Raw genomic sequence first — 27,825 nt, forward strand, 5'->3', positions numbered from 1 at the left:
CTCAGCTGAGAAAGTGTCCACAGAATATCCACCACATACCAGTCTCTGGGATCACTGAGAAGAGTAAGAAGCACCACCCTTTGCCCTCCAGTAGCTCATGGTCTAGTAGAAGGGACACTTAAAGAGATTATGTACAGTAATGTAAGTACTAAGGCAGAAAGTTTACGAGGGCATTCAGGAACAATGCTTACTGTCTGTTCAGCTAGGAAGGGGTTAGAGATTTGGAAAAGCCGCGTCACTGAAAGGCAGTTATCTGCAGTGCTTAAGTGGCTCAATGAGTTAAGCATCTGACTTGATTTTTGGCTCAGGTCATGAGCTCAGTGTTGTGAGATTGAGCCCCACGTTTCAGCACAGAGCCTGCTTAAGATTCTCTCTCTCCTTCCCGCTCTGTCTCTCTCTGCTCTCCTCCCTCTCACAGACAAAAGGAAAGGGAAAGAGAAAAGGAAAAGAAAAAAGAAAAAGAGAGAAAAGGCAGTATCTGAAAAAGAAAGACTGAGTAAATGTTAAGGGGAAAGTGTGTGAATGCTGGGTCACATTCCAGATGCTTTGCTACAGGCCTAAAGGCCAAGGATTTGACAGAGGTGGAGAAGAGAAGTAAGGCCCAGTTATTTCTGAACTCTTTCTTTGACAACTCCAAAAACTTTTAAGTCAAAGGTGGCAAGAATTCTTAAGACTAAGCAAAACAATGGCGCCTGGGTGGTTCTGTTGGTTAAGCGTCTGCCTCCGGCTCAGGTCATGATCTCAGGGTCCTGGGATAGAGCCCTGCATTGGGCTCTCTGCTCAGGAGTCCGCTTCTCCATCTGTGCTCTCTTTTTCCCTCTCTCTCTCTCTCTCTCCTGTTCTCCCTCAAATAAATAAAAAAAAATTTTTTTAAAAGACTAAGCAAAACAGAATAGCCATCTTCACTGCTTTTTCATTCAACCTATAGGATATTCTTGAGACACATACACTTTAGGGGTTAAGACTGCATAATTTACAGGACTAGAATGTAAGGATTAAAGTCTCTGTACTACCATCTGCACACCTGGTAACTTTGGGAAGTGATTAACCTCAATTATAGGTGGGTATGGATATATCTATTTTGCAGAACTGTTGTGAGGATTAAATGCCGTGGTGCAAGTGCAGGATGTGAATGAGCTCAGTAATTGTTAGCTGCTATGATGATAATGATTCAACCAGAAGTACCTAATGTTAAAAATAATGTACTCTTGGTTTGCAGGTAAACGCTCATTTTAATAAATCTTACTGCAATATTTGGTTAGACATAACTAGGGTATTTTCATATTCCAAAGGATGGCACATACTATGTTTTACTGAACCAAAACACAACAAATTTTATTAAATGAAAAATAAAATCCTGCAGCACGGTATCAGTTAATAAAAGAATCAAACCCTTTTTTTTTTTTTTTTTAGATTTTTTAATTTATTTGTTTGACAGATAGAGATCACAGGTAGGCAGAGAGAGAGAGAAGGAAGCAGGTTCCGGGCCGAGCAGAGAGCCCGATGTGGGGCTTGATCCCAGGACCTGAGCCGAAGGCAGAGGCCTTAACCCACTGAGCCACCCAGGCGCCCCAAGAATCAAACCTTTTAAATGAAAATATTCTCACACTGCCCATTAATAATAGCAAAACTGTATTCAAGTACATTGTAAGATAATCATAAAACCTAGTAAGTTAAGATATTTTTTTAGGTAGAAGACTTAATAAAAGTTCTTGCCTTGGTACTGGAAAACCGTCATTTGGAGAGAATCTATAAGGTTCTTTCAGTAAGATGAAAAAAAGCAGTTATTTCATTGTTTATTTCCAGTAAAGTACTAGCATTTTAAAAGGAAACCCACACATGATCTATACAAACCTTTTCAATCCCATTTTTTTTTTTTTAAAGTAGATTCCACGTCCAGCACAGAGCCTAACATAGGACCCAAACTCATAACCCTGGTATCAAGACCTGAGCAGAAATCAAGAGTTAGACAACTCAACCAACTAAGCCACCCAGGCATCCCGCACCCCAAGCTGTTTTTAGAATAAAATTTAAGGGGTGCCTGGGTGGCTCAATTGGTTGGGCATCCAAGTCTTGGTTTTGGCTCAGGTCATGATCGCAGGGTCATGGGACTGAGCCCTGCATCAGGCTCTGCACTTGGCAGGGACTGTGCTAGGGATTCTCTCCCTTCCTCTGCCCCTCCCTGCTCTCAAATAAGTAAATAAATCTTTAAAAACTTTAATGTGTGATGAAATATCATTAAGAGCTTCAGAAATTGTTGTCATTTCCATTTCAAAGCCAGTATTTTTCTATTTTGATCACCACATCTGGATCTCCTTAGCGAAGTCCTGCATTAGTCCTTTTTGTACTTTCACAGATGGAAAATTCAAAAATTTCATAGATGGAAAATTCAAAATAAATTTGAGAATAATACATGAATCTTACTTTAACCAGAAAAACCAACTTCCTGTACAAGTTACTGATAGTCACTGATACATGTATATAAGTATATATATATATAAAAAAATTGTATTTTCATTAACTTTTGTAGTATCTGACAGTAAGTATTAAAATGTAAACTCTATAAACACAGAATTTTTATCACTACTGTGAACAGGCAAACTCCCTTGAGCTGGGGTAGAAAAAGTCTGCCAAACAAAGCAATCAGGAAGTGCTTTAATAGTAGAGTTCCCAACAATTTCTGATTAGGATTTTATGGGGGAAGGACAATACAACATCTTAATCCTATCGTATGACTCTGACTAAAACAGAACCAGCAGCTTAAGGACAGTAACACATAATAGCAACAATCCAGCATCTGACTGAGATGTAACAGGGCATCTCAACCAAAATCACTTTTAGTTGTTAAAATCTGATTTAACTACGTCGTATTTAACAGTGACCCAGAGCTTCCCACTAACCAGCATGTTCACTTACAAGCACCATGCATGAAATTGCAAATCTGGTGCTACCATATTCCACCAGCTATCTCTTTGCTAATAACAGTCCATTCAGACAGTAAAGGCACATCTGTTCCTGTAGTGCAACATTTGCCACTCAAACACTTCACATGCCAGACATCACTAATTAACCATGGCAGTATTTCCTACATGGCACAGATGCAGTGTCAGAATTCTTTAATACGTATTCCTCCAGGACACCACTAGTAAGTGAATAGGGTATGCAAGATAATTTTGGTATGTGAGTAGGTGAATAGGGTGAATAGTAAGTGAATAGGGTATGTAGATAAATTTGCATTCTTGTGTTATTATATGAATATATACAGGGTATAGTAAAGGCACAAAGAGTATTCAATCCTGACCACAATGATACTGTTCAACAATTCAAGAAATAAACAACTGCTATGCAAAAATAATTCTTAAAAATTTTTCAATAAAAATTTACTTTTCAAAACGGTATTTTAAAAACTCCACTTGAAATTAATAGGATATATATGTCAATTATACTTCAATTAAACAAAACAACCCCCTACCCCCAAGAAAACACTCACCTTGTTGACTAAGTGACTGCTCAAAAACTGACTTATAAAGGCTCCGAAATGAGGCACTGAGATCTTCAAAATTATATTCTGAGAAAAGTAGTTGTTTGTCTCGTTCTGGAAGGTTGTACTGTGGCTGCTGTTGAGGAGTTAATGACTGAGAGACTGGTTCTGGATGGTTTGTCACCTAACATCAAAAGAAAATACTACTAATTTAGTAGCTGTATATATCAGAATTGGTCTGTCACATAAAATATATAACTGAAAATATTAGAACAGTTTCTAGAATCCAAAGGAAATAATGTCCCTACCCTTGGCTTTCCCATCTTCTGTTAAGATAGGCACACATGACAGACAAGAACACAAAAGTGTTAACTTGGATTCTGAAGAACCACAGAAATCTAATCCAACCTCCACATTTCACAAAAAAGGTAAAGAGTTCAAAGAATTTAAATGACCTTCCCAAGATCATACAAATAAATGATAGGCTAGGCATGGAACCCTCCCAGTTTCTGCAGAATCTTCATCTTGATCTCTACTAAAGCAATTTGACCTCAAACTCCACTCCACTATGATATTACTAACATTTCTCATTCATTTATTCAATTAATCTTTAAGTATTTAAACTCAAATACTGTTGAGTATTGTGAGTCAGGTTTATGATGCTGTCCAAAGCCGTAAGGAGCTTCAATACACCTAACTCTTCATTTCTAGAGGGGGGAAAAAAAAAACTTTTTAATGAAACTAAGGGAAATGAGGAATGAGGGTAACAGATAAAGAAGATTCAGAGAAATACAGAAGAAAGCATGGCTTTGAGCTATGCGAAGAAAAAAAAAAAAAGCACCCTAAAACACCTAAAAAATAAGAATTATCACTGAAGGCAGCACAACTAGAAATAAAAAAAAAAAGATCAGCAGTATCTATCTTACAGATTGTATCAAGGGGTGGTAAACTGCCATTTTTTTATTGCTTTGAAAAATTAAAATATGAACACTCACTGTAAATTTATGCAGCCATTCAGAATGATGCTTATAAGAAATCTGCAGTAACAGAAATAAATGAATTTTGTGTAGGGGAAGGGCTCTACCACAGCACCTTACACATCTCCACATAGGCCACTGGAGGCCAGGCTCAATGGCAGAACGACCTAAGCCTTGATTATCCTGAAACATGGAATGTGAGTGGTCTTATGAGGAGTAAATTCTCATCCATTTCTCATCTGCCTTTCTATTCTGCAGGGGGTAGCCATGGGGCAGCTTCTCATCTACCTGTCTAACCTATAGGAAGTTGCCAAGAGACAGTTTCTCAACTGCCTCCCTATTTCCAGAGAGGCAGGGGACTTTCTACTTTTTTCTCTTAGTGTACAGCTGTGAGTCACAACTGCTTAGCTGCAATATGGAATTTGTCCCTTCACTACAGTGACCCACTACTTGTGAAGTCTGTCATCTGGCTTCTCCAGTTCAGTGTCACCCTGTGGGATGTGGGGAGCTGGCACCATATCCATCTGGCTTATACATAAGTAATAACAATGTCTGTGTACATTTGGGCTCACTGTGTTCTGACAGGATCAACCTAGATATATGTGGCAAGCCTGACCAGCAGCTGGTGCTGTCCTGCTGCTCACAGAGTGTTCGATGACCACTTGACATCATTAAAGGACAAAGCATAGTATGTGATGTCCAGCTTTTCAAAGTAGCTTAAACTTCCTACACGTACTGGCATTAGAGACATTTTTGTTCTTCCTTCTGTTACCTAGTTCTACAAATTTAATTTTTTCCTTTGTATTATACTTTGTGATACAGGACTCTTGGTGTCAAGATTTTCTACATTCGCATTATTTTAAAAATAACTTAAAATCATTAAATCTCTGCTTAGTTTGCTTCAATGCTCCAACTTGTCCTTTTTTTTTTTTAATTTTATTTATTTATTTGACAGAGAGAGATCACAAGTAGATGGAGAGGCAGGCAGAGAGAGAGAGGGAAGCAGGCTCCCTGCTGAGCAGAGAGCCCGATGCGGGACTCAATCCCAGGACCCTGAGATCATGACCTGAGCCAAAGGCAGCGGCTTAACCCACTGAGCCACCCAGGCGCCCTCCAACTAGTCCTTTTATATTACGATTTCATCATTTCTGAGTGCTTTTAGTTTACCTCTTGATCTACAAGGTAAGTTTTTCAGAAGGGCACATGAAAACAAAGGAAGCAAGCTTTTTAAGCTCTGTGCATCAAAGAATGTCTTTCTCTTTATTTCATGTATGAATGCAAACTTGGCTGGACATAATATTTATAAATCCAAATCTATTGTCTCAAAACTCTATGTGCAGTATTATTCCATTATCCTCTGGTATTTAGCATTATAGAAGAGAAGTATGATTTGTGTTTCTTTGGATGCATCTAATTTCTTCTACAAGAGTATTTATATAGATGATGACTTTTGAAATTTTAAAATCTATTGTGATGGGTCTAAATACAGGTTTCCCCCCATCAACTTTTCCTATAACTCAGTAACACTTTTATAATCTCTCTTTCTTTGAAAACTGCTTCTTCTGTACCAACTGTTCTAGCTTCTTCTTCAGGGACACCTGTAATTCTTAATTCTCCAGATCTATTATCTTCTCTGACATTAACTGTTATTGCTCTATCTGATACTCCTGCATTCTGAAAGAATATAGTACGTCTTTTCCCCCAGAGCACTGATAACAGTTTTGAGGAGCCACCTTTTGTTTTCCTACATTCAATGTGGATTTTAATTCTGCTCCCTAAGTTTTGGTTTCCCTTGTGTTATTTTCTTCTTTAAGTTTCCCTTCCCTTATATATCTTTGTCCTGTGTAAGGTTTTACCTATTTACTCATCCTGCAACAGGGAGTGATCTGGTGAGGTCAAATTTAAAACAATGTACAGTGGCAGTATATGGCTCCCGGGCTCTGTTCTAAGTCTTCTAGGGAGGACAGTTGCCAGATGATTTGAAAAGAGGTATCAGGTAACACAAGGGTCATGTTCTTATGATAGGTAACGAAATCAGCATACATGGGTCCCTTTATAGTATAGCTTCGTTTACCACACCAAAATTAAAAACATAAGACTGGTTAACAATTAGGTACCAAGTCACCCTAACCTTTGAGGTTTGTAGAACTCCCTTCTCAAACCTACAGAAGGAAAACAAGGTGATATACACATTCTGTAAACTCTTTTTTTTTTTTTTTAAAGATTTTATTTATTTATTTGACAGAGAGAGATCACAAGTAGGCAGAGAGAGAGAGGAGGAAGCAGGCTCCCTGCTGAGCAGAGAGCCCGATGCGGGACTCGATCCCAGGACCCTGAGATCATGACCTGAGCCGAAGGCAGCGGCTTAACCCACTGAGCCACCCAGGCGCCCCCACATTCTGTAAACTCTTACCAAGGACTGTGAAGTATCATCAAATATAGCTTTGCTAGACTAAAGTACAACTTTTTTTTCCTATTCCAATTACTTTTCACTTGAACAGAAAACAGATAAAGTAGGCCAAAATAATAAAACACAGTATAACCACCTATCTGTATCTAATCTGATAAATATAAGTATCCAATTAAAACACTATCAAGGTAGGAATCTGCTCTACTTATCTAATCTAAATGAGTTGATTAGTGAAAAATATACATCTTCACTTTTTATTTACACTTCATTGATATTTGGCTTAGTTTTAAGCACTAATGGAATACTCAATAAAGAAGCTAACTTCATCAAGACTTACCGGTGTATAACTATGCACACTTCCAACACTGTTCAAATTAACAGATGCCAAACTCTGGTCTGAGAGACTGTTGTTAAGGCTGCTGCGTGGGCTGTCACTACCATCCTGATCAGTGTTGTACAATGTTACCTAGAAAAGAAAAATACTGCATAAGTAGTTCTCACTGTAAAGAGTACCTTTCTAAGCAACTCTACAAAAAAACAATTAGGTTGGTATATAGCAGAAAGACAAAATGTTAGTAGTCTTTCCTACCCCAACTCCATGCCCTTCACTGCTAATTCCATGTTTGCCATGAAATAAATTACTCTCAAACTGAAAAATATCCTATCCAGAAGTACATAAATTCAATATACTATCAGGTGTAATTTGTTCATCAACATTTAATAAGGAGATTACAGGTGTTTCTACAAGGTATAAATTTATTTTTACTCAAGCTTTAAGGAAAACTATTATTCTCTTCTATCCAAATACTAGTAATTGAAAAGAACACAAAAAAGGAATTTTTAAAATCACAGGGATCATAGTGGTTAGATTATTGAAAATGGACACTCAATTGTCCACAATGTACTTGCAAAATCTCATGTATGTGATCTAATTTTTAAAATACTAACAATTATGGGGCACCGAGATGGCTCAGTTGGTTAAATATCCAACCCGTGGTCTCAGCTCAGGTCATGATCTCAGGGTTGTGGAATCAAGTCCCACATCAGGCTCCACGCTCAGCACAGAGTCTACTTGAGATTCTCTCTTTCTCTCTCTCTACCCCCTCCCCCTCCACACTCTTTCTCTCTAAACAAATAAATCTTTTAAACAAAAATAAGATGCTAACACATACACATCAGATGCTAAGGACTATAAATCAAACTGTTAACTATTAACCAGTAGGAGGCTAGGCATTTCTGAAGACTTACAATTTTTAATTAGAAACAAAGAGTATTTTTAAAACAGATAACTAGCCTTATTAACCCTCAAGGTTCTATTCAGATGGTACAACCAACTTTCCTTTCAATGCTGCTACTTCCATGGCACAATACATTTAGCTTTATGGTAAAACTAATTTTTACCACTACTAGACTGTTAGCTCCTTGAGTCCCCAGTAAGTAATCATAACCAACATAGTGCTTTCTACTCAGTACACAAATAAATATTTGCTGACTGAATAACCAATTGAGCTATCACCATCCTTCTATTTGTGCTAAGAATGGGATCATGCTAAATGCTACAAACATCTGCCAAAAGAGGCCAAACATGTAGAAAACTAAGCATGTATCCCTCTATATTGAGGGCAAAACCAAACTGTCCCCCATTCACGTCAGCTAGAAACAGTAACATGCCTAGGAACTCATTAGGGAAAAGAATATAAGATAATCTAAGAGGAAATAAAGGAAACTCTGACAAACACTTCCAACATAAATTTCATTTTAAAGAAAATCATGTGTAAGCCTGATGATTCACAGACCTGTACCCCTGGGGCAAATAATATATGTTAATAAAAATAATTTTTAAAAAATCAAGCTTACAGGCTCCTAACCAACAAATTAGAAGCACCCTATGGTAAATTTCTTAGCCACTCACACTCTCTCCTGTCCATGCTCCATTACGTACCACTCAAGTCAGAAATCTTGGACAAAATCCTTAATAGCTTATTTTTATCTGGAAAGAGGATAAACATTTTAATAAAAATTACTAGTTTATTAGAATGGGCATACTTACGTAATCACCATCTAGATAGACCTATTCTCAAAACTTTGATCCTAGAACACTTTTGCAGTCTTAAAAACTGAAGAGTCAAGGAGCTTGTTTGTGCTGATTCATCTATTAATAATTGGCATATTATGTCCCCCCAAAATAATAATTGAAATATATATTAAAACAAATTATTAATTTAAAAATAACAATTATAAACCTGGCTAAAATGGTAACATAAGAAATATTTTCTCCCAATCAACACAATTAGACTTCCCTTATTTTATATTCTTATAAATCTCAGTGCCTGGCTTTACAGAAACAGCTGAATTTTCTTATCCACTTCTGTATTCCATCTGCTGCAGTAAGGTGTTTAGGTGGAACAATACAGAGAAAACCCAGCACCACACATATATGTATTTGGAAAAGGGGAAGAATATATTAACAGACTTTCAGATTATTGTGGATGGTCTTTTTTGATACTACACCAAAACATGACAAGTGAAGATTTTTTTAAAGATAAGTTGCAATGTGGATCTGAAAACACAACACTAAATTTTTCATACTGTCCCACTGAAACCCTCTGTTCTACCTTGTACTTTGAATGGATCATTCATCCAAGCGTGATTTTATAACATGCACTGGCCATCTGGAAAATACTGGTTCACTAAGTTATACAGATCTCCCAAATACTGACACATTTCATTATACAACATTAAAACATCATACTTGCTAACATCATCAATGATCTCCTTAAAGAAGTAGTCTTTAAAGTCTCCTATCATATTTGCTGTGGTGGATAAAAGTTTTCCAAACTTCCATTTTTGCTTAAGAGCTCAAATTTTATCACTAGCAAAGGATACTGACAATTGTTTTCCTTGAGGTGACAAACTCACTTTGTTTATTATCAAGAAAACATCTGCCAAATCTGAATAATCAGTGTGAGTTTTTCTTTCACGTAAAAACAATGATCTAAGCAGCTAGGTCCACATCCAACTCAAACACCCACACAAAGAGGGCTGTTCTTCCTTGAAGCAACCAATGTAGTTCAGCATGTAGTCTAAGTTTTTTATGCATACTTCCCATTTCATCACAGAGAATATTAAAAAGACATATATTCAAAGGTCACAACTTGATAAAACTATCTTTCCTGTTTCACCAAGGATATCATTAAGTTAAACTAGTATTTTTTTTCAACCTGAGGGGTGTTGGCAGTGAAGAATATAATGACTACTAGTACAAGGGGTCACTGCCTTGATCTGTGCTAACATTTACTACTGCTTATGCTGCATCAATGAAAATATAAAAATAAAGAAAAGGCAAATAGTATTTTAGTATTATCATTAAAACAGTTTGACCTCATGAAATCCCTAAAAAGGGTCTTAGTTACCTAGGTGTCCACAGACCACAGAACCTCTGATACAGAACACAACCAGCACTCCTTAAGGCCAGTTCATGTGCTCTCCCAATCATTAACCAGCTAGTCATAACCCATTCCCCTCTCTGACATAGGCACCCACTATACCAAACTTCTGCCACTATTGGTTAGCTTATCTGTATTCTGAACTAAGTATAAATGGAATCATACAGGGTGCCTGGGTGGCTCAGTGGGTTAAGCCTCTGCCTTCTGCTCAGGTCATGGTCTCAGGGTCCTGCAATCTAGCCCTACATAGGGCTCTCTGCTCAGCGGGGAACCTGATTCCCCCTCTCTCTCTGCCTGCCTCTCTGCCTGCTTGTGATCTCTGTCAAATAAATAAAATCTTTTTTAAAAAAATAAATAAATAAATGGAATCATATAATGTGTATCCTTTTCTGTACTTTTACAGTAAAATCAGCTAAAGGATTACACAAAGCTTTACACTAATATCTGCTCTTACATCTTTATTACTTCCTTTGTAATGCAGCACCATTTGTTGAGAGACATCACTGAGTTGTGTTCCGTAAGTCTATTTGTTTTATGCCAATACCACTCTTTCAATTACTGTAAGTTTACTCTTGATAACTGGAAGTATAAATCCTCTACCATACCTTTTCTTTTTTTAAAGATTTTATTTACTTATTTAACAGAGAGAAAGATACAGTGAGAGGGGGAACATAGGCAGGGGGAGTGGGAGAGGGAGAAGCAGGTTTCCCGCTGAGCAGGGAGCCCGATGCAGGGCTAGATCCCAGGACTCTGGGATCATGACCTGAGCCAAAGGCAGACACCTAACGACTAAGCCACCCAGGCGCCCTGCTACCGTACCTTTTCTTTCAACATTATCTTCAACTACCATTTGCCATTTGGATTCTCATTTATATTTTAAGATCACCTGGTCATTTTCTATTCCCGTTCCTTCCCCCAAAAAAGCACTGTGGACCTCTAACTGGGATATTAAATCTGTAGATAAACTGAGGACAAACTGACTTCTTTACAATAATCTTCTCTATAAAAATTACGTATCTATTTATTTATATATTCATTTTCTCTCAGTAACTTTTTATAATTTTATGTGTAGAGTTCATCTTCCACTTAATCCTAGGTATTTAATGTTTTTGAAAGCTAACGCAAGTTTTATTATCTCTAATCTTATTTTCGAATTGTCTGACTTATACACAGAAATGCTATTGATTTCTAAAGTCAAACAATGATCTTCTATTAAGAACTTAAGTTCATTCATGAATTCTAAGAGCTTATCTGTAGATTTCTTTTGAATTTTCCACATAAACAATCATATCACTTAAGAATGATAGCTAGGTTTCTTAAAGTTTATGTTTAACATTTGTTTGGTAATACTTCCATTTCTCCTCTATCTGCCTGAATACTATTGTTGTCCTGTATTTTACTTCTACATGTTATACACCCACAATGTTTGCTATTTTTGCTTTAAGCAGTATATTATCTTTTAAAGAGATTTAAATTTTTCAAAAAATGCTTTATATTTAACCACATAGTTACCATTTATGGTCCTTAGTTCCTTTCTGTAGATCCAGATTTCTAGTTGTTACCACAGCACACGAATATTCTACATACTTTTTCAGTCTTTTTATGTTTCATTTTGTCTAACTTTTTATCTTCAATCATCTTTCCTTCTACAATGTCTAATCTGTTGTTCATTCCACCCAGCGTATTTTTCAAATCAGACATAATTTGTATCTCCAAGAAGTTTGATTTGGATTTTAAAAGAGTATCTTCCAGATGTCTACATAAATGTTCAACCTATCCTTTTACTCCTCTATGGAATACAGTTATAAAAACTGGGCTTTTCCCAACTTTACTGGAATATAATTAACATATAAGTTTAAGGTATACAATGTGTTCATTTGATACACTTATATATTGCAAATTAAATACCACCATAGCTTTAACACCTCTATCACCTCCCATAATTACCATTTCCTTTTAAGATCTACTTACCTAATAACTTTCATGTATACATGAATACAATATTGCTAACAATAATCACCATGCTATATAAAAGATCCCCCAAACTTAATCATCTTATAAGTTAAAAGTTTATACCTTTTGAGACTAACATTTCTCCATTTTTCCTGTCCCATAGCCCCTGGTTAACTACCATTCAACTTTCTATGAATTAGGCCTTTTAAGATTCCATATATAAATGATATATACAGTATTTGTCTTTTCCTGCCTGACATTTCACTTAGCATAATACCTTCAAGGTCCATTCAAAGTTGTCTCGAACAGCAGGATTTTCTTCTAATGGCTAAAGAATATTCCATTCTGTGTGTGCGTGCACATGCATGCGTGCACACACATACCTCCCAGCTTCATCACCCATTCGTCCAATGAGAGCTTATTTCTGTATCTTGGCTTATGATAATTTCTTATGTTGCTTTATACTAATTCTATCATCTGTGCTATTTCTGGGTCAGTTTTGATTAATTTTCTCATTATGGTTGCTTTTTTTTTAAAACTTTTTTTTTTCTACTACTTCTTTGCCAGCCTGATAATTTTTTATTGGGTGCCAGGCCACTGTGAATTTTACACTGATAAGTGCTAGATATTTTTGTATTCTTATAAACCTTCTTGAGCTTTATTCTGGAACACAGTTAAATTATTTGATAACAGGCATAAAGTACTGATACATGCTATAACATGGCTGAACCTTGAAAAATGTGTTTAGTGAAAGAAGTCAGACGTAACAAGTTACATATTATATGAAATGTCCAGAATAGGAAAATCCACAGAATTAAAAAGTAAATTAACAGTTACAAGAAATGGATGGAATAGGAAATCAATGGTAATGGGTATAGGCTTTTCTTTCCAGGGTGGGTGACAAAAATTTTCCGGAATTACATGGTAGTTCATGGCTGCACACCCTTGTGAATATACCAAAACCACTAACTGTAACTTTAAAAGGGGAAATTTTATAATGGTCTCTGAATTACATCTAAGAAACTTCAAATCAAATTTTAAAATTAGAATTACTTGAAAACAGACCAATCCTTTTGAGTTTTGCTTCGAAGGTATGTAGATAGGACCAGAGCACCATTTTAGTCTAGAGTTAATTTTGTTCCGCTACTGAATCAAAATCCCAGGTACTTTACTTAATGACCTGCGAATTATGAAGACTTTCACTTTTGCGTGAACAGTAACTACACCTGGCCCTACAGAAGTATCAGTAATTTTCTACACTAATCCTTGCAGGTGGTTCTTTCCCTAGTCTTCCTTACTCATGCACTATAAATACCAACTGAAGACTCAGGGGGCACCCTCAGTATATCACTGGAATTCTCTTTTGGTGTAGCTTTCTCTTCTCTAATATGGTGCCCTGTGAACTCCAGCCACCTCAGGGATTCCATGATCTCCCAATTCCACCTGACTCTACTCAGTGAGACCTCTGGGCCTTAGAAACTTTCTCTTAACAATAAGCTAGGACAATCATAGGGTTGACCTTATTTGTTCACAATTTCTCAGGACTGTGTTATGGCTGAATCTCTCGAAAACCACTGTTTCGTATATTTTGTCTACTTTGTCAGTTGTTTCAGGTAGTGGAGTAAATTTAGGCCCTGTTATTTCATGTTGGCCAGAACCAACAAATCTTTACAAAGAACCAGCTTCTTTTTGTTGACTTCTTTTTTTTTTTTTTAACTACCTTTGTCTTCTTCAGATTTATTTTGCTCTTTTTTTTTTTTTAAGATTTTATTTATTTATTTGACAGAGAGAAATCACAAGTAGATGGAGAGGCAGGCAGAGAGAGAGAGAGAGGAGGAAGCAGGCTCCCCGCTGAGCAGAGAGCCCGATGCGGGACTCGATCCCAGGACCCTGAGATCATGACCCGAGCCGAAGGCAGCGGCTTAACCCACTGAGCCACCCAGGCGCCCCTATTTTGCTCTTTATCTAGATGCTTAAATCATTAATACTCAATCCTTCTTCTATTCTAGTATACACATTTAAGGTTAATACTTCAATTGTGGGCACCTGGGTGGCTCAGTGCTTAACCCACTGCCTCTGCCTTCAGCTCAAGTCATGATCCCAGGGTCCTGGGATTGAGTCCCACATCGGGCTCTCTGCTGGGTGGGGAGTCTGCTTCCTCCTCTCCCTCTGCCTACTTGTGATCTCTGTCAAATAAATAAATAAAATCTTAAAAAAAATACTTCAACTATACTCCTTCTACAGGCTTTCATAATTCATATTTCTATTGGTCATCAATTCAAAGTATTTTCTACTAGAATTTCTTCTTGATCCCTGGGTTATTTATAACTATACCGCTTAATCTGCAAACTTTGGGTGATTATCTGATCATGTATTTGCTATTATTTCTACCTTAATTCCACAGTGCTGGAAAATATACACTATATGGTGTTGGTCTTCTGAAGTTTGCTGAAACTTCCTTTATGGTCTAGCATAAATCAGTATTACATGATCAATTTTGGTAAATATGCCATGTGCACATAAAAAGGGTATATTCGGGGGATGCCTGGGTGTACAGTCAGTTGAGTGTCCAACTCCTGGTTTTGGCTCAAATCATGATCTCAAGGTCATGAGATCCAACCAAGAAAGGCTCCACACTCGGCAGTCTGCTTTAGACTCTCTCTCCTCTGCCCCTCTCCCACACACTCCCTCGCTTGCTCTCTAAAATAAATAAATCCTGTTAAAAAAAAAAAAGTATATTCTGCAATTGTTAAGTATGTGTATGTATGTATATGTATGTGTATGTACATATATTCCTCAAGTGGAATAAATTTCCTAATTTCCTGGCTCAAATCTTCTATATCTTTAATAGGATTTGTATGATTATGTTTTGATTCTGATTTGCTTCTTTGAGTTATAAAGAGACATATGCTAAAATCTTCCTCTTTGGTCAAGGACTTGTCCATTTCTCCTTTGAGTTTTGTCAGCTCTTGAAGCATATATAAATTTAGTACTGTTCCTTATTGAAATGATCCTTTTGCATAATAAAATATCTTTGTTTTCAGTAATATGTCTTGTGCTTTAAAATATATCTCTGGCGGGGTGGGGTGCCTAGGTGGCTCAGTTGGCTAAGAGACTGACTCTTGGCTCAGGTCATGATCTCAGGGTTGTGAGATCCAGCCTCACATTGGGCTCCAGGCTCAGAGTCTGGTTGAGGTTCTTTCTGGCTCTCTTGTAAGCAGCACATAGGTGCTGGATGAATTTTATTTTTCATCCACTCTGACAATCTTTGATTTTTAAATGGAATATTCTGTACATTTACGTTGATTTCCTAACAGAACTCAATCTTTTTTTTTTTTAATATTTATTTATTTATTTGAGAGACAGAAAGAGGGAGAGGAAGAGGAAGCAGCAGACTCCCCACTGAGCAGAGAAGCTTGATGTGGAACTTCATCCCAGGACCCTGGGACCATGACCGGAGCTGAAGGGAGAAGGTTAACTGAGACACCCAGGACCCCAACCCAACACAACTCAATTTAAGTACATACTTGTTTTCCTGTTTTCCCTCTCACTTCTTTATTCATTTCTTTCCTCCTTTCTTGTCTACTTTTGGATATATTATTTTTCCTTGTTTACTTTTTTTTTTTTAAGATTCTATTTATTTATTAGAGAGGTGGAGAGAGACCAGAAGTAGGCAGAGCAGCAGGCAGAGGGAGAGGGAGATGCCAGCTCTCCGCCGATCAGGGAGCCCGATGTGGGGCTCGATCCAAGGACCCTGGAATCATGACCTGAGGCGATGGCAGCCACTTAACCAACTGAGCCACCCAGGTGCCTCTCCTTATTTACTTTATATTCTTTTACTATTCTTGTAGTAAATAATAACATGACTAGTATGTTGAGTATTGTTAGAAATTCAAATTTTTCAGGGGTGCCTGGCTGGCTCAGTTGGTAGAGTGTACGTGACTCTTCATCCTGGAGTTAGGAATTCAAGTCCCATGTTAGGTGTAGAGATTACTCAAAAAAAAAAAAAAAAAAAAAAAAAAAAAAAAAAAAAAAAAAAAAAAAAAAACTTTGGGGCACCTGGCTGGCTCATTCAGTGGAACCTGGAACTTGATCTCAGAGTTGAGCTCAAGCCCTACACTGGTGTGGAGATTACTTTAAATCCTTAAGAAAAACCCCAAAACAAAACAAAACAAAACAAAACCAAAACAAAGAAATTCAAATTTTCAGACCCCAATTCAATGTACTAAAACCAGAAATTCTCAGGTGAGGCCCGGCAATTTTAACAAAGGTTTTAACAAAACCTCCTACTTATTGTGACAAATGCTAATGTATTAAAAGAACCACTGCCCTAAATATTATAATATGTTTTTGATTTAGTACTTTCACCACTTCCAGTGCAATACAAAGACTTAACTGTATATACAGTTGATCCTTCACATCATGGCTTTGAACCACATGGGTCCACTTACATACAGAATTTTTTCCAATAAACACAGCACAGGGACACCTGGATGGCTCAGTCAGTTTCAGTCATGATCTCAGGGTTGGGCATGAAGCGTGCTAAAGATTCTCTCTCTCCCTCTCCCCCAGTCTCTCCTCTCTCCCTCTCCTCCAGCCTCTCCTCTCACTAAAAACAAAAAACAAAAAACAAACAAACAAACAAAAAAAACCTAAAAAAAAAAAAAAAACAAGAAAGAAAGATAAACACAGCACAGTTACTGGGGTGCCTGGCTGGTTCAGTAGGTAGAGCATGCAACTCAATCTCAGTCTTGTGAGTTCAAGCCCCATGCTGGGCAGAAAGTCTGATTTAAAAATATAAATAAATAGGTGTGCATGGGTAGCTCAGTCATTTGAGTGTCTGACTTCAGCTTGGGTCATGATTGGGATACTGGGACTGAGCCCCACCATCAGGTTGGGAGTCTGCTTGTCCCCTTCCTTCTGCTTCGCCCTACACGCACACTCATGCATGTTCTCTCTCTCTCAAATGAATAAAAATCTTAAAAATAATTAAGTATACAGTACGGTACTGTACAAGTATTTTTCTCTTCCTTAAGATTTTCTTAACATTTTCTTTTCTCCAGCTTTTTTCTGTAAGAATAATATATAATGCATGTAACATAACACAACATGTATTAATGAACTATTTATATATCAGTAAGGCTTCTGTTCAACAGCAGATTATCGGTTAGGATTTGGAGAAGTCAAAGGCAGAGACAGAGATTTTCAACTATGCGGGAAGCAGCAGCATGGGCACCCCTAAACTACACACTGTTCTAAGGTCAACCATATTTCTTCCTGCCTTACCCTTATACTGTCATGTCTTTTAACTTCTATAGTATTTTAGACTCAAAGGCATTGTGTTACATAACAGAACTGCTATTGTTGGATTTTTGTAAACACTCAATACACACTTAGATTTACCAACACACATACTCTCTGGTGTTCTTCATTCTTTCCTGCACAGGATAATTTCCTTCTATCTGAAAAATTAATTCCCTCTATAATACTGGTGTACTAGTAACATTATTCTCTCTGTAGAAACCCACTGATTTAACCTTCATTTTTCACAGAAATTTTAATTGTAGAAATCTGGATTAGCAGGTATTACCTTTCAACAGTATACAGGTTTCATTCTCATGTCTGGTTTTTATCATTTCTATTCAGAAGTCAGTGCCTGGCTTACTATTATTCCTTTGAAGTTGCCTGATTTTGCCTCTGATTTTAAGATTTGTTCATCTTTGTTTTTAGCGGCTCCATTTGGGAGGGGGGACAGCTAATAAGGATTTTTCATTAATTCTTCTTGAAGTTCTCAAGAAATTCTTGAATCTACACTGTGTTATCTTTCATCAGTTTAAAAAAATTTTAATATATTGTTGCTTCTTTATTCCTTTCTCCTCTCTTCTGAAACCCTAATAACAAGTTAGATTTCTTTCCCTATATCCCATTTATCTCTTGAGCTTTTCTCAATTTTCCATTGTTTTTGTGTTTCAATCTCCATATTTTCTATTGACATTTCTTCCAGTTCACTATTCTATTCTCTTCTCTGGTGTGCCTAATCTGCTGTTAAACCCATCTATCAAATTCTTAATTTTAGTTACTATATTTTTCAGTTCTAGAGTTTCCTCTTCATTCTTCCATACAGCTTCCAATTCTCTGATAAATTTTCTGTAATTCAACTATTTTCTTGAACTAATGTTAGTTTTAGTTATTTTAAAATCATTATCCAGATCACTTATAAATACATTTATGCTGTTTTTCCCTACCCATCTCCTTGTTATTTAATTATGTGATCCTGTTTCCTGTAATATCTAAAGTTTTTGACTGAAAGTGAGATCTGACTTATGAAAACTTGTAAAAGCTCAGGATAATGTTATTTCTTCCAAAAAGGATTTAATTCTCTTTTGGCAAATAGAAAAGTATTCTATAAGCTATAAAGTATATAGCAACCACGCTAGTAACAATTTGAAGCTGGTCTATTTTCGTTTGCTCTTACTCACAGAACATAACCCTTCTGAAGTATCGACTTGAAAGGCTCGAGTGTTTACCATGGCTCCCCTCCTCCTTGAAGATCATAGACAATAATCATTATTCCCTCCTTCCTGTGAGACTGCTTGATTCTGAGTAGTGAAAAATCCACTTGATTTGTCTATGTCTGAGTCCAAATACATATGAGTTAGGAATTAGCAAATGCCTTAAGTGGATAATACTTCCAAACTGAACTCACCTGGGAGATTCAAGAGGATTTAGTCTTCAATCCCCAGCTATTTGATAGCCTCAAACTCCAGTTTTTGTCTTCCTAGCCCAATGACTGGTCTAGGCTTCTGATTTCTGTTTAGCCTCTATGCCACGCATTGAGAACTGAGAAATGTCCCAAGGAAAGTATGCATGGCTTATCTCAATATATTTCCATTTTTCCTGGAATCTTTAGCCCTGAAGTCCTGGCTTTTCTGTGCTCAAATGCCTCTTCCCTCTTTCTTACTGTTAGTCGGGGATGGTGGTATTTTATATAGAAAGAAGGATTAATCTAATACTAGCTAATCCATCACATCTAGAAGCATAAGTCCAAGAACTCCAGCTTCTTTGACCCCCATATTATTTCATCATGAAGTCCAGCATTACTATTTCCTAACTGTTTCCTAAAAGCTACAACTATCTATATTTAGGCCTTAGTATCTCCTACTTGAACTACTACAAAGAACAGTATTGGATATTTCTGATTCTAGACCATATGCCTCACTAGAAATTCTCAAGTTTAGTTGGGCACAAAAAGGGATAGTGTCTTTTTTTTTTTTTTTTTAAGATTTTATTTATTTATTTGACAGAGAGACAGCCAGAGAGCATAAGTCAGGGGAATGGCAGAGGGAGAGGGAGAGGCAGGCTCCCCACTGAGCAGGGAGCCCGATGTGGGGCTCAATCCCTGGACCCTGGATCACAACCTGAGCAGAAGGTAGATGCTTAACTAGCTGAGCCACCCAGGAGCACAGGGATGATTTCTTAAAGTACAGATTTTTGAACCTTATCTCTAAGTATAAAATAAATGATTTGGCAGGCCTGCAATAATACCTTGGAATTATCACCAGCACCACTAAATAGACACTCGCACACATACACCCACATATACCTCCCCTAAGTGATTCTGATGGACTCATTCCATGGGTTAGTATTTGGGAAAAATCAATACTCTATACTTCAGCTACTAGTTGCCTTTCTAAATTGTAAATCTGATCAGTCACTAATGATAGTCTGCTTCTATTGGTTTATTATCTTTCTAAAAATAAAAAGATTCTATATGTATCAGTATAATTATATGTATATAAGCGTGTGTGTGTGTGTTTATGTGTGTGCATGAAAAAGTAGAAGAAATAAAGCAAGAACAAGTGAAAGCAAGGGAGAGAGGAGAAGAGGGTAAAAAAGCAAGATTTGAAAGTGAGACTGAAAGAGAGTAGCAGCATAAGGCATATATGGCTTCAGGTGCTCATGGTCTAGTAAGGGAGGAAATACATGCATAGAACTTAGTTAGTTCATGAATCTCCCAGAGACTTTTTAGGGTTTTGAGATATGAGCTTAAGAAATAACGTAAAGAGGGCGCCTGGGTGGCTCAGTGGGTTGAGCCGCTGCCTTCGGCTCAGGTCATGATCTCAGGGTCCTGGGATCGAGGCCCACATCGGGCTCTCTGCTCAGCGGGGAGGCCTGCTTCCCTCTCTCTCTCTCTCTGCCTGCCTCTCTGTCTGCTTGTGATCTCTCTCTGTCAAAAAAAAAAAAAAAAAAAAAAAAAAAAAAAATCAAAAAAAAAAAGATGCATCTTTAAAAAAAAAAAAAAAGAAATAACGTAAAGAAAAAAACACTTGGTATTTCATTAGGTATCTAATGACTTGGCATGAAATTTTGAAGTTCTGACCCCTGCTTCAAAAAGAAAGAAAAGAGAAGGGGAAGGGATGGATGGGGTAAGGAGAGAAAAGGAAGTGGAAGAAAGGGAAGGAAAAGAAAGCAGACTACTACATACTATTTCTGGATATGCACCTACACTTGCATACTATGGAACATGTTGACTACCATTCAAAGAACTCTATGGGTTTGTCCAAATTATTCATTTTACTAGATTCTGTTGACCCCTTGGGAATCTGAAAATTTTTTTTCAAGCATATATTTAGAGGGATAATCATTGGTTTTTGAAACAAACTGATTCAATAAAATACTAACTCAAAAATTCCATCAATGGGAACTGGCACTGTCAAGAATTTAAATTAAATAGAGCTTTCCAATAAGCATCCTCCAACTTCTTTAGAGAAATATTTTCTTCTAATTTGTGTATACCTCAAAACATTGTGGATTCAAGCTTTCAAGCTGCCATTACAGGCTAGCCAAATTTATGTCATCTTTAATCTCAATCATATAGAACGCTACTGTTATCATAAAGACAAATTAAATGTATTATTCAACAACATTTCAAAAAGTGTTCCAAAAAAAAAAAAAAGAATTACTTTGTTAGTCACAGTGTTGATTGCCAGAGTTGGAGAGGCACTTCCCGAAATAATACACTCCATTCCCAAAGAATCTGAATCTATGCTATATGGAGTTGAGGCCTAAAATACAAGAACAAAATAAATAATTATTAGCTCATACATCCAGCAACTTGAACACAATTTGAAGGTATTTCATCAAATTCTCCAACATCCAGTTTTGTGTTTTGTTTCTGAAAACATGAATTTAAATCCCTACTGAAATCTCTTATACTATATTTTAATATGCCATTGACCTGGTATCACAAAGTCCATTGGTTTGGCTACTTCTTACCAGCTCTTTTAATTCACTACGGGACAGTCGAGCAAAAATAGAGACTGTTAACGGTCCTCTAATATCCATTTCCTCTCTTCTCCCTTTTAGTAACAAAACCCTATAGTTACGGACTTTTGATAGCCCAGCTAAATACTACCTTTTCCAAGTTCATCTGAAAGTCGCTGTGGCCATGTGACTAAGGTATATGTGGCCATGTAACTAACTTGTGTAAAGGAGATGTGAGCAAGATATGTACAACTTCTGGATCATGTCTTTGAAAAGAACCTGCTTGTCCTCTACTGTGTCTTTCCCTATTATTGCAAGCTGGGACACAGACACAGTGGTGGTAATCTTAACCAAAAAATCAAGGGTAATACTCTAGGGAACACTGAAAAGATGAGATTAGAAGGAACATGGACATCTGAATGAACTTGTGGAACACACCTGGCTATCTGTTAAATTTAACAGCTCAAACTTCTACTTGAAAGAGAAATCCGATTTAAGGTTTTCTTCCTTTGTCTATTAGTGCAACTGAACAGTACTGAATAACACAACTCACACACACAGTTTATAGAGCTAATATGGGAGTCAAAATTCTGTATTTATAATCAGGGATATAAATAGTGATAACTCCTCCTTTGTTCTTAAGAGATGGTGTTTATGGCTTTGTTGAGGCCTCAAGAATGTTCAACTTCAAATGCTGAAAACTAACAAAGGACAGATAGGAATAACTTGTGGCTATGATGCTAGTCCATGTATATTCCTCTTCTAGCAAAAACAACCTAACCTGTGCCACACAGTCCCAAGTGAAGATGCATTTTTTTTTTTAAGATTTTATTTATTTATTTGACAGAGAGAGATCACAGGTAGGAAGAGAGGCAGGCAGAGAGAGAGAGAGGAGGAAGCAGGCTCCCTGCTGAGCAGAGAGCCCGATGTGGGACTCGATCCCAGGACCCTGAGATCATGACCTGAGCCAAAGGCAGCGGCTTAACCCACTGAGCCACCCAGGCGCCCCGAAGATGCATTTTTAAAAGATCACACTGAATGAAAAAGAGAGCAATTTCACTGAGACCCATTATCACTTAATCCTCATCATGAATTTCTTTCATCAGATAACCTACAAAGGTAAGGAACAGGAAGCTTGATTGAAATGAAAAAAAGAGAAAAAGACAAGGGTCACCTCCCCACCCTGCCCCCTGGAAGATAGAATCCAGCACTTATGTGCTGGGTACACATTGAGAGTAAGGTAAAAGTGGCAAAGGGCTTCAGAAATACAAATGGAAGAACTACAAAGACAACCTGGTCTATGCCTCAATTTTGGTGCCAGTCTAACTTAGCTAAACCTAAATTAACATACAAGATTGCTTTAGAACACTGCAAATCTCGGGCGCCTGGGTGGCTTAGATGGTTAAACTTCTGCCTTCAGCTCAGGTGATAGTTTCAGGGTCCTGGGATCAAACCCCGCACTGGGCTCTCTGCTCAACTGGGAGCCTGCTTCCCCCTCTCTTGCTGCCTGCCTCTGCTTACTTGTGATCTCTGTCAAGTAAATAAATAAAATCTTTATATATAAAAAAAAAAAACCCAAAAACCTTCAAATCTCATGTTCCTCTAACTCAACTGAATCATCTCCATCCCAACTACTGGTTCACTATTTCTCACTCCTCCCCACTGGGGTAGGAAGAGGAGAGCCTGTGTTGTGTGATGGTATACAAATTATCAACCTTTATGCTCTTTTACCCATCTATAAAAATTAGGATTATGTCACTTTCTTTAGAGGTATTAAGCGCATTAATGAAATGATTTATGCAAAGCTCTCAGCATGGTACCTGAAATGCACAGTGAGAGCTAGCTGCTATGACAACTACTAAAACACACCTGCTATCGATGCTGAGGATCTCTGATACAGAGGGACATTTAATAGTGAGTAATGAGAAAAAGCACAGATTTGATATGAGACACTATTTTCCTACAAAGCCAGATTCATAGCTTCTGCTATTATAAATTAGATGGTAAATTTTTAAAATCTTTTTTTTTAAAGATTTTATTTATTTATTTGACAGAGAGAGATCACAAGTAGGCAGAGAGGAAGGCAGAGAGAGAGAGAGGAGGAAGCAGACTCCCCGCTGAGCAGAGAGCCCGATGCGGGACTCGATCCCAGGACCCTGAGATCATGACCTGAGCCGAAGGCAGCGGCTTAACCCACTGAGCCACCCAGGCGCCCCTTAAAAATCTTTTAATTAGATATTCTTTATGGATACTTCAGTCTGGTTCAATCAAAAGAATAAACAACATTCTCTTTATATACTTTGATGTGCTCAATAATATGGTACATATTTTTAATTATAGGCACACTGATTTTTTTTTTTATAAAGATTTTATTTATCCATTTGAGAGAGAGAGAGAGAGTGAGAGAGAGCATAAGTGGGGAAAAGGTCAGAGGGAGAAAAAAACTCCCTGTGGAGCTGGGAGCCTGATGTGGCATTCAATCCCAGGACTCCAGGATCATGACCTGAGCTGAAGGCAGTCGCCCAACCGAGCCACCCAGGTGCCCTTTATTAATAGACAATAAATTTTCTGATTAGAAAAGCCAGAGGATCGAGGTATCCCAAAACGTAGCCTCAAACTGTTATTATTGCAGCCAAAAGGCATTCTGGGCAAAGAAAGTATCAGAGCATCAGAAAGTTATGGGATAAACTCAAAACAGTCTAACATGTTTAGAGTTCCAAAAGGAGAGGAAGGAGAAACACAACAGCAGAAAAAATATGAAAGGACTGATGACTGAAAACTTCAGAAATTTATTTAAAGATAAATGTACAGATTTGAGAATCTCACAGTGAACCTACATCAGGATCAATTAAAAAGAAATCCCACTTATATACATCATAGCTGAACTGTTAAAAAACGAAGACAGAAAGCAGCCAAAGAAAAATGACATTTCACCTACAGAAGAACACTGATTGGAAATGAAAATATTTCTCATAAAAATGATGGAGGCCCAGGGTGCCTAGGTGGCTTAGTTAGTTAAGTGGGTGACTCTTCATTTCGGCTCAGGTCATGATCTCAGAGCTTGGGGTCAGGCACCAAGTTGGGCTCAGTACTCAGTAGGGAGTCTGCTCGTGGATTCTGTCTCTTTCCCCCACTGCCCCTCCTCTTGATCATTCTCTCTCTCTCTCTCTCTCAAATAAATAAATAAATAAATCTTTTTTTTTTAAAGATGATGGAGGTCATTAGACAATAAACATCTTAGAAAAAAAATTCCAGTCTAGACTGTGTATCATATGAAAATATTCCTTAGGAATGAAGGCAAAAGAAAGATATTTTCAGAGAAAGGGAAACTAAGAGAATCTGGTGCCAGGAGACCTGCACATATTATAAGAAAGTTCATTAAGCTAAAGGGAAATTACAGCACAAGGAAACTTGGACCTTAACGAATAAGTTAAATAAAGCACTAGAAATGGTAAACATCTGGGTCAATATAAAAGACTGCTGCTTTCCTCTTAGGTTTTAAGAGCCACATATGATTATTTAAGGCAAAACTTGTAACACTGTCTTGCCAAGACTTCCAATACGTGCAGATTATCACACATATTACAACTAGAAGGAATGATGAGGAAAGAGGCAAAAGGAACCCATATTGTTGGAAGATTTCTGCATTTTATATGAAATGGTAAAATATTAACTCTGAGCAGACTGCAAATCCCAATCTACAGTTAAAAAGCCAACAGATAAAATAGAATCCTAAAATGTATCTAAGTATGGATGCATGGGTGGCTCAGTTGGTTGAACCACTCACTGCCTTCGGTTCAGGTCCCAGAGTCCTGGGATCGAGTCCTGAATCAGGCTTCTTGCTCAGTGGGGAACCTGCTTCTCTCTTCAACTCTGCCTACCACTATGCCTGCCTGTGTGTACATGGGCGCGCGCGCGCATGTGCTCTCTCTCTCTCTCTGACAAATAAATAAATATAAATAAAATGTATCTAAGTAATCTAAAAGGTGCCAGGAAAGGGGGAAAGAAAGGAACTAAAAACACAGAAGTCAAACAGAAAACAAAATACAGACCTAAATCTAACAAGATCATTAATTAATGTTAATTTAGTTAACATTAATGTAATTAATTACATAATAATGTAATTACATTAATGTTAGTTAACATTAATGTTAATAATCTAAACCCTTCAATAAAAAGACAGATTTTGAGAGATACTAAAAAAGACTCAGCAAACTGCAGCCTACAACAATCACAACTTCAAACATATAGACACAGATGAGTTGAAAGTAATACATGGAAAGATGTATACATTGCAAACAGTAAGCATAAGGATAAAATGACTATATTAATATCAGATAAAAACAAAAGTTAAGACAAGAGTATACCAGATATTTAAAAAACATCTGATAAAAGAATTGATGAAGACAATTATAAATGTAAATGTGACAAATAACAAAGCTTCAAAATATATGAAGCAAAAAACTGACAATTAAAAATCAGTAAAAAAAAAAAAAAAGAACACTGGGTTATATTACCAAATGCCTTGATCTAACTGATATTAAAGAACAATATGCCAAACTATAGAATACATATTCAAGTACACAGATATTTACTAAAATATAGCACATGTTGAGTCACAAAACAAGTCTTAATAAATATGTAAAGACAGAATCAAAAGAATTGTATTATAAAACAATAAGATATCTAGGAAAACCCAACATGTGGAATACTTGGAAATTAACACATTTATATAAATAATTCATGGGTCAGGTAAGACTCACAGAAGAATTTTAAAAATATTTTGAACTAAATGATTAAAAAAATGCAACATACCAAAATTTGTTAAATGCAGTTAACACAGCCTTAGAGGTAAACCTATGGCTTTAAATTCTTATATTACAAGGGGGAAAGGTTTTAAACTAATTAATTATCCAAGCTGGAAACAAAAAACTAGAAATATCATTAAGTGAACAAATTAGTAAGTAGAAGGAAGTAAATGATAAAGATAAATACAGAAATAAACAAATAGAAAACAGACAACAGAAAAAAATTAGCAAAGACAAAACCTCTTTCTTTGAAAAGACTAATAAACAGCTATACTGGAAAAAAATACATATCCTCAATTTCAAGAATGAAAGAGGAGTTATTACTACAGAATCTATAAATATTAAAAGAGAATATGATGGGGGCGCCTGGGTGGCTCAGTGGGTTAAAACCTCTGCCTTCGGCTCAGGTCATGATCTCGGGGTCCTGGGATAGAGCCCTGCATTGGGCTCTCTGCTCAACAGGGAGCCTGCTTCCCCCTCTCTCCCTCTGCCTGCCTTTCTGCCTACCTGTCTGTCAATTAAATAAATAAAATCTTTAAAAAAAAAAAAAAAAGAAGAAGAAGAAGAGAGAGAACATGATGAACCACTTCATAAAACAGATTCAACAACTCAGATGAAAGCGACAAATTCCTTTAAGAATATAATTTGCCAGGGGCGCCTGGGTGGCTCAGTGGGTTAAGCCACTGACTTCAGCTCAGGTCATGATCTCAGGGTCCTGGGATCGAGTCCCGCATCGGGCTCTCTGCTCAGCAGGGAGCCTGCTTCCCTTCCTCTCTCTTTGCCTGCCTCTCTGCCTACTTGTGATCTCTGTCAAATAAATAAATAAAATCTTAAAAAAAAAAAAGAATATAATTTGCCAAAAGTGGCATAAAAAAAAGTAAATTTGGATAGTCCCGTATCAAGTAAATTAAACATCAAAACATACCCACAAAAAAACCTACAAGGCCAGATGGTTTCACTAATTAATTTGCTCAAACATTAAAGAAAGATATACCAATCTACAAAAACTTTTTCCGAAAACAGAGGAAAAAATACTACCAATAGGAGGCCAAAATAATCCTAACACCAAAACCTGACAGACATTACAAAAGAAGAAAATTATAAATCCATATCCTTAATGAACACAGATGTAGAAATCTTGTAACAAAGCAGAGCAAACTGAATCCAACAATATATGAAAGGGATAATATATCATGACTTGTAAGGTTTATCCAAGGAATGCAAGATTTAACATTCTAATTGCAACCAGTATATTTCAACATGCTAAGAGAGTAAAGAAAAGCCATATGATCATTTCAGTAGGCATAGAAAAAGTATCTGATAAAATCCTACACCTATTCATGATTTAAAACTCTCCGCAAACTAGGCTTACTAGAGAACTTCCTCAATCTAATAAAGCATACTTACAAAGAACCCTATAGATGTCACATTTAGGGGTGAAACACTGAACACTTTTCCCCTAAAAATGGAAATAAGGGAAGGAAGA

General features: G+C 37.0%; 1 protein-coding gene across 2 annotated transcripts in view; it reads right to left on the reverse strand.

Annotated features, from left to right (window-relative positions):
- FOXJ3 (forkhead box J3) overlaps positions 1–27,825 on the reverse strand; it is a 155,459-nt gene that overhangs the window by 23,036 nt on the left and 104,598 nt on the right. The window contains exons 6-8 of one of the 2 annotated variants that reach the window (XM_059374361.1): positions 21,231–21,332; positions 7,206–7,334; positions 3,491–3,665 (exon numbers count right to left, since the gene is read on the reverse strand). In XM_059374361.1, the coding sequence (XP_059230344.1) occupies positions 3,491–3,665; positions 7,206–7,334; positions 21,231–21,332 (406 nt within the window). The remainder of the gene's footprint in view (positions 1–3,490; positions 3,666–7,205; positions 7,335–21,230; positions 21,333–27,825) is intronic. The other variant, XM_059374362.1, reaches the window with a different exon arrangement.

Source organism: Mustela nigripes, chromosome 14 (genome assembly GCF_022355385.1).
Source record: "Mustela nigripes isolate SB6536 chromosome 14, MUSNIG.SB6536, whole genome shotgun sequence".
Taxonomy (NCBI): domain Eukaryota; kingdom Metazoa; phylum Chordata; class Mammalia; order Carnivora; family Mustelidae; genus Mustela; species Mustela nigripes.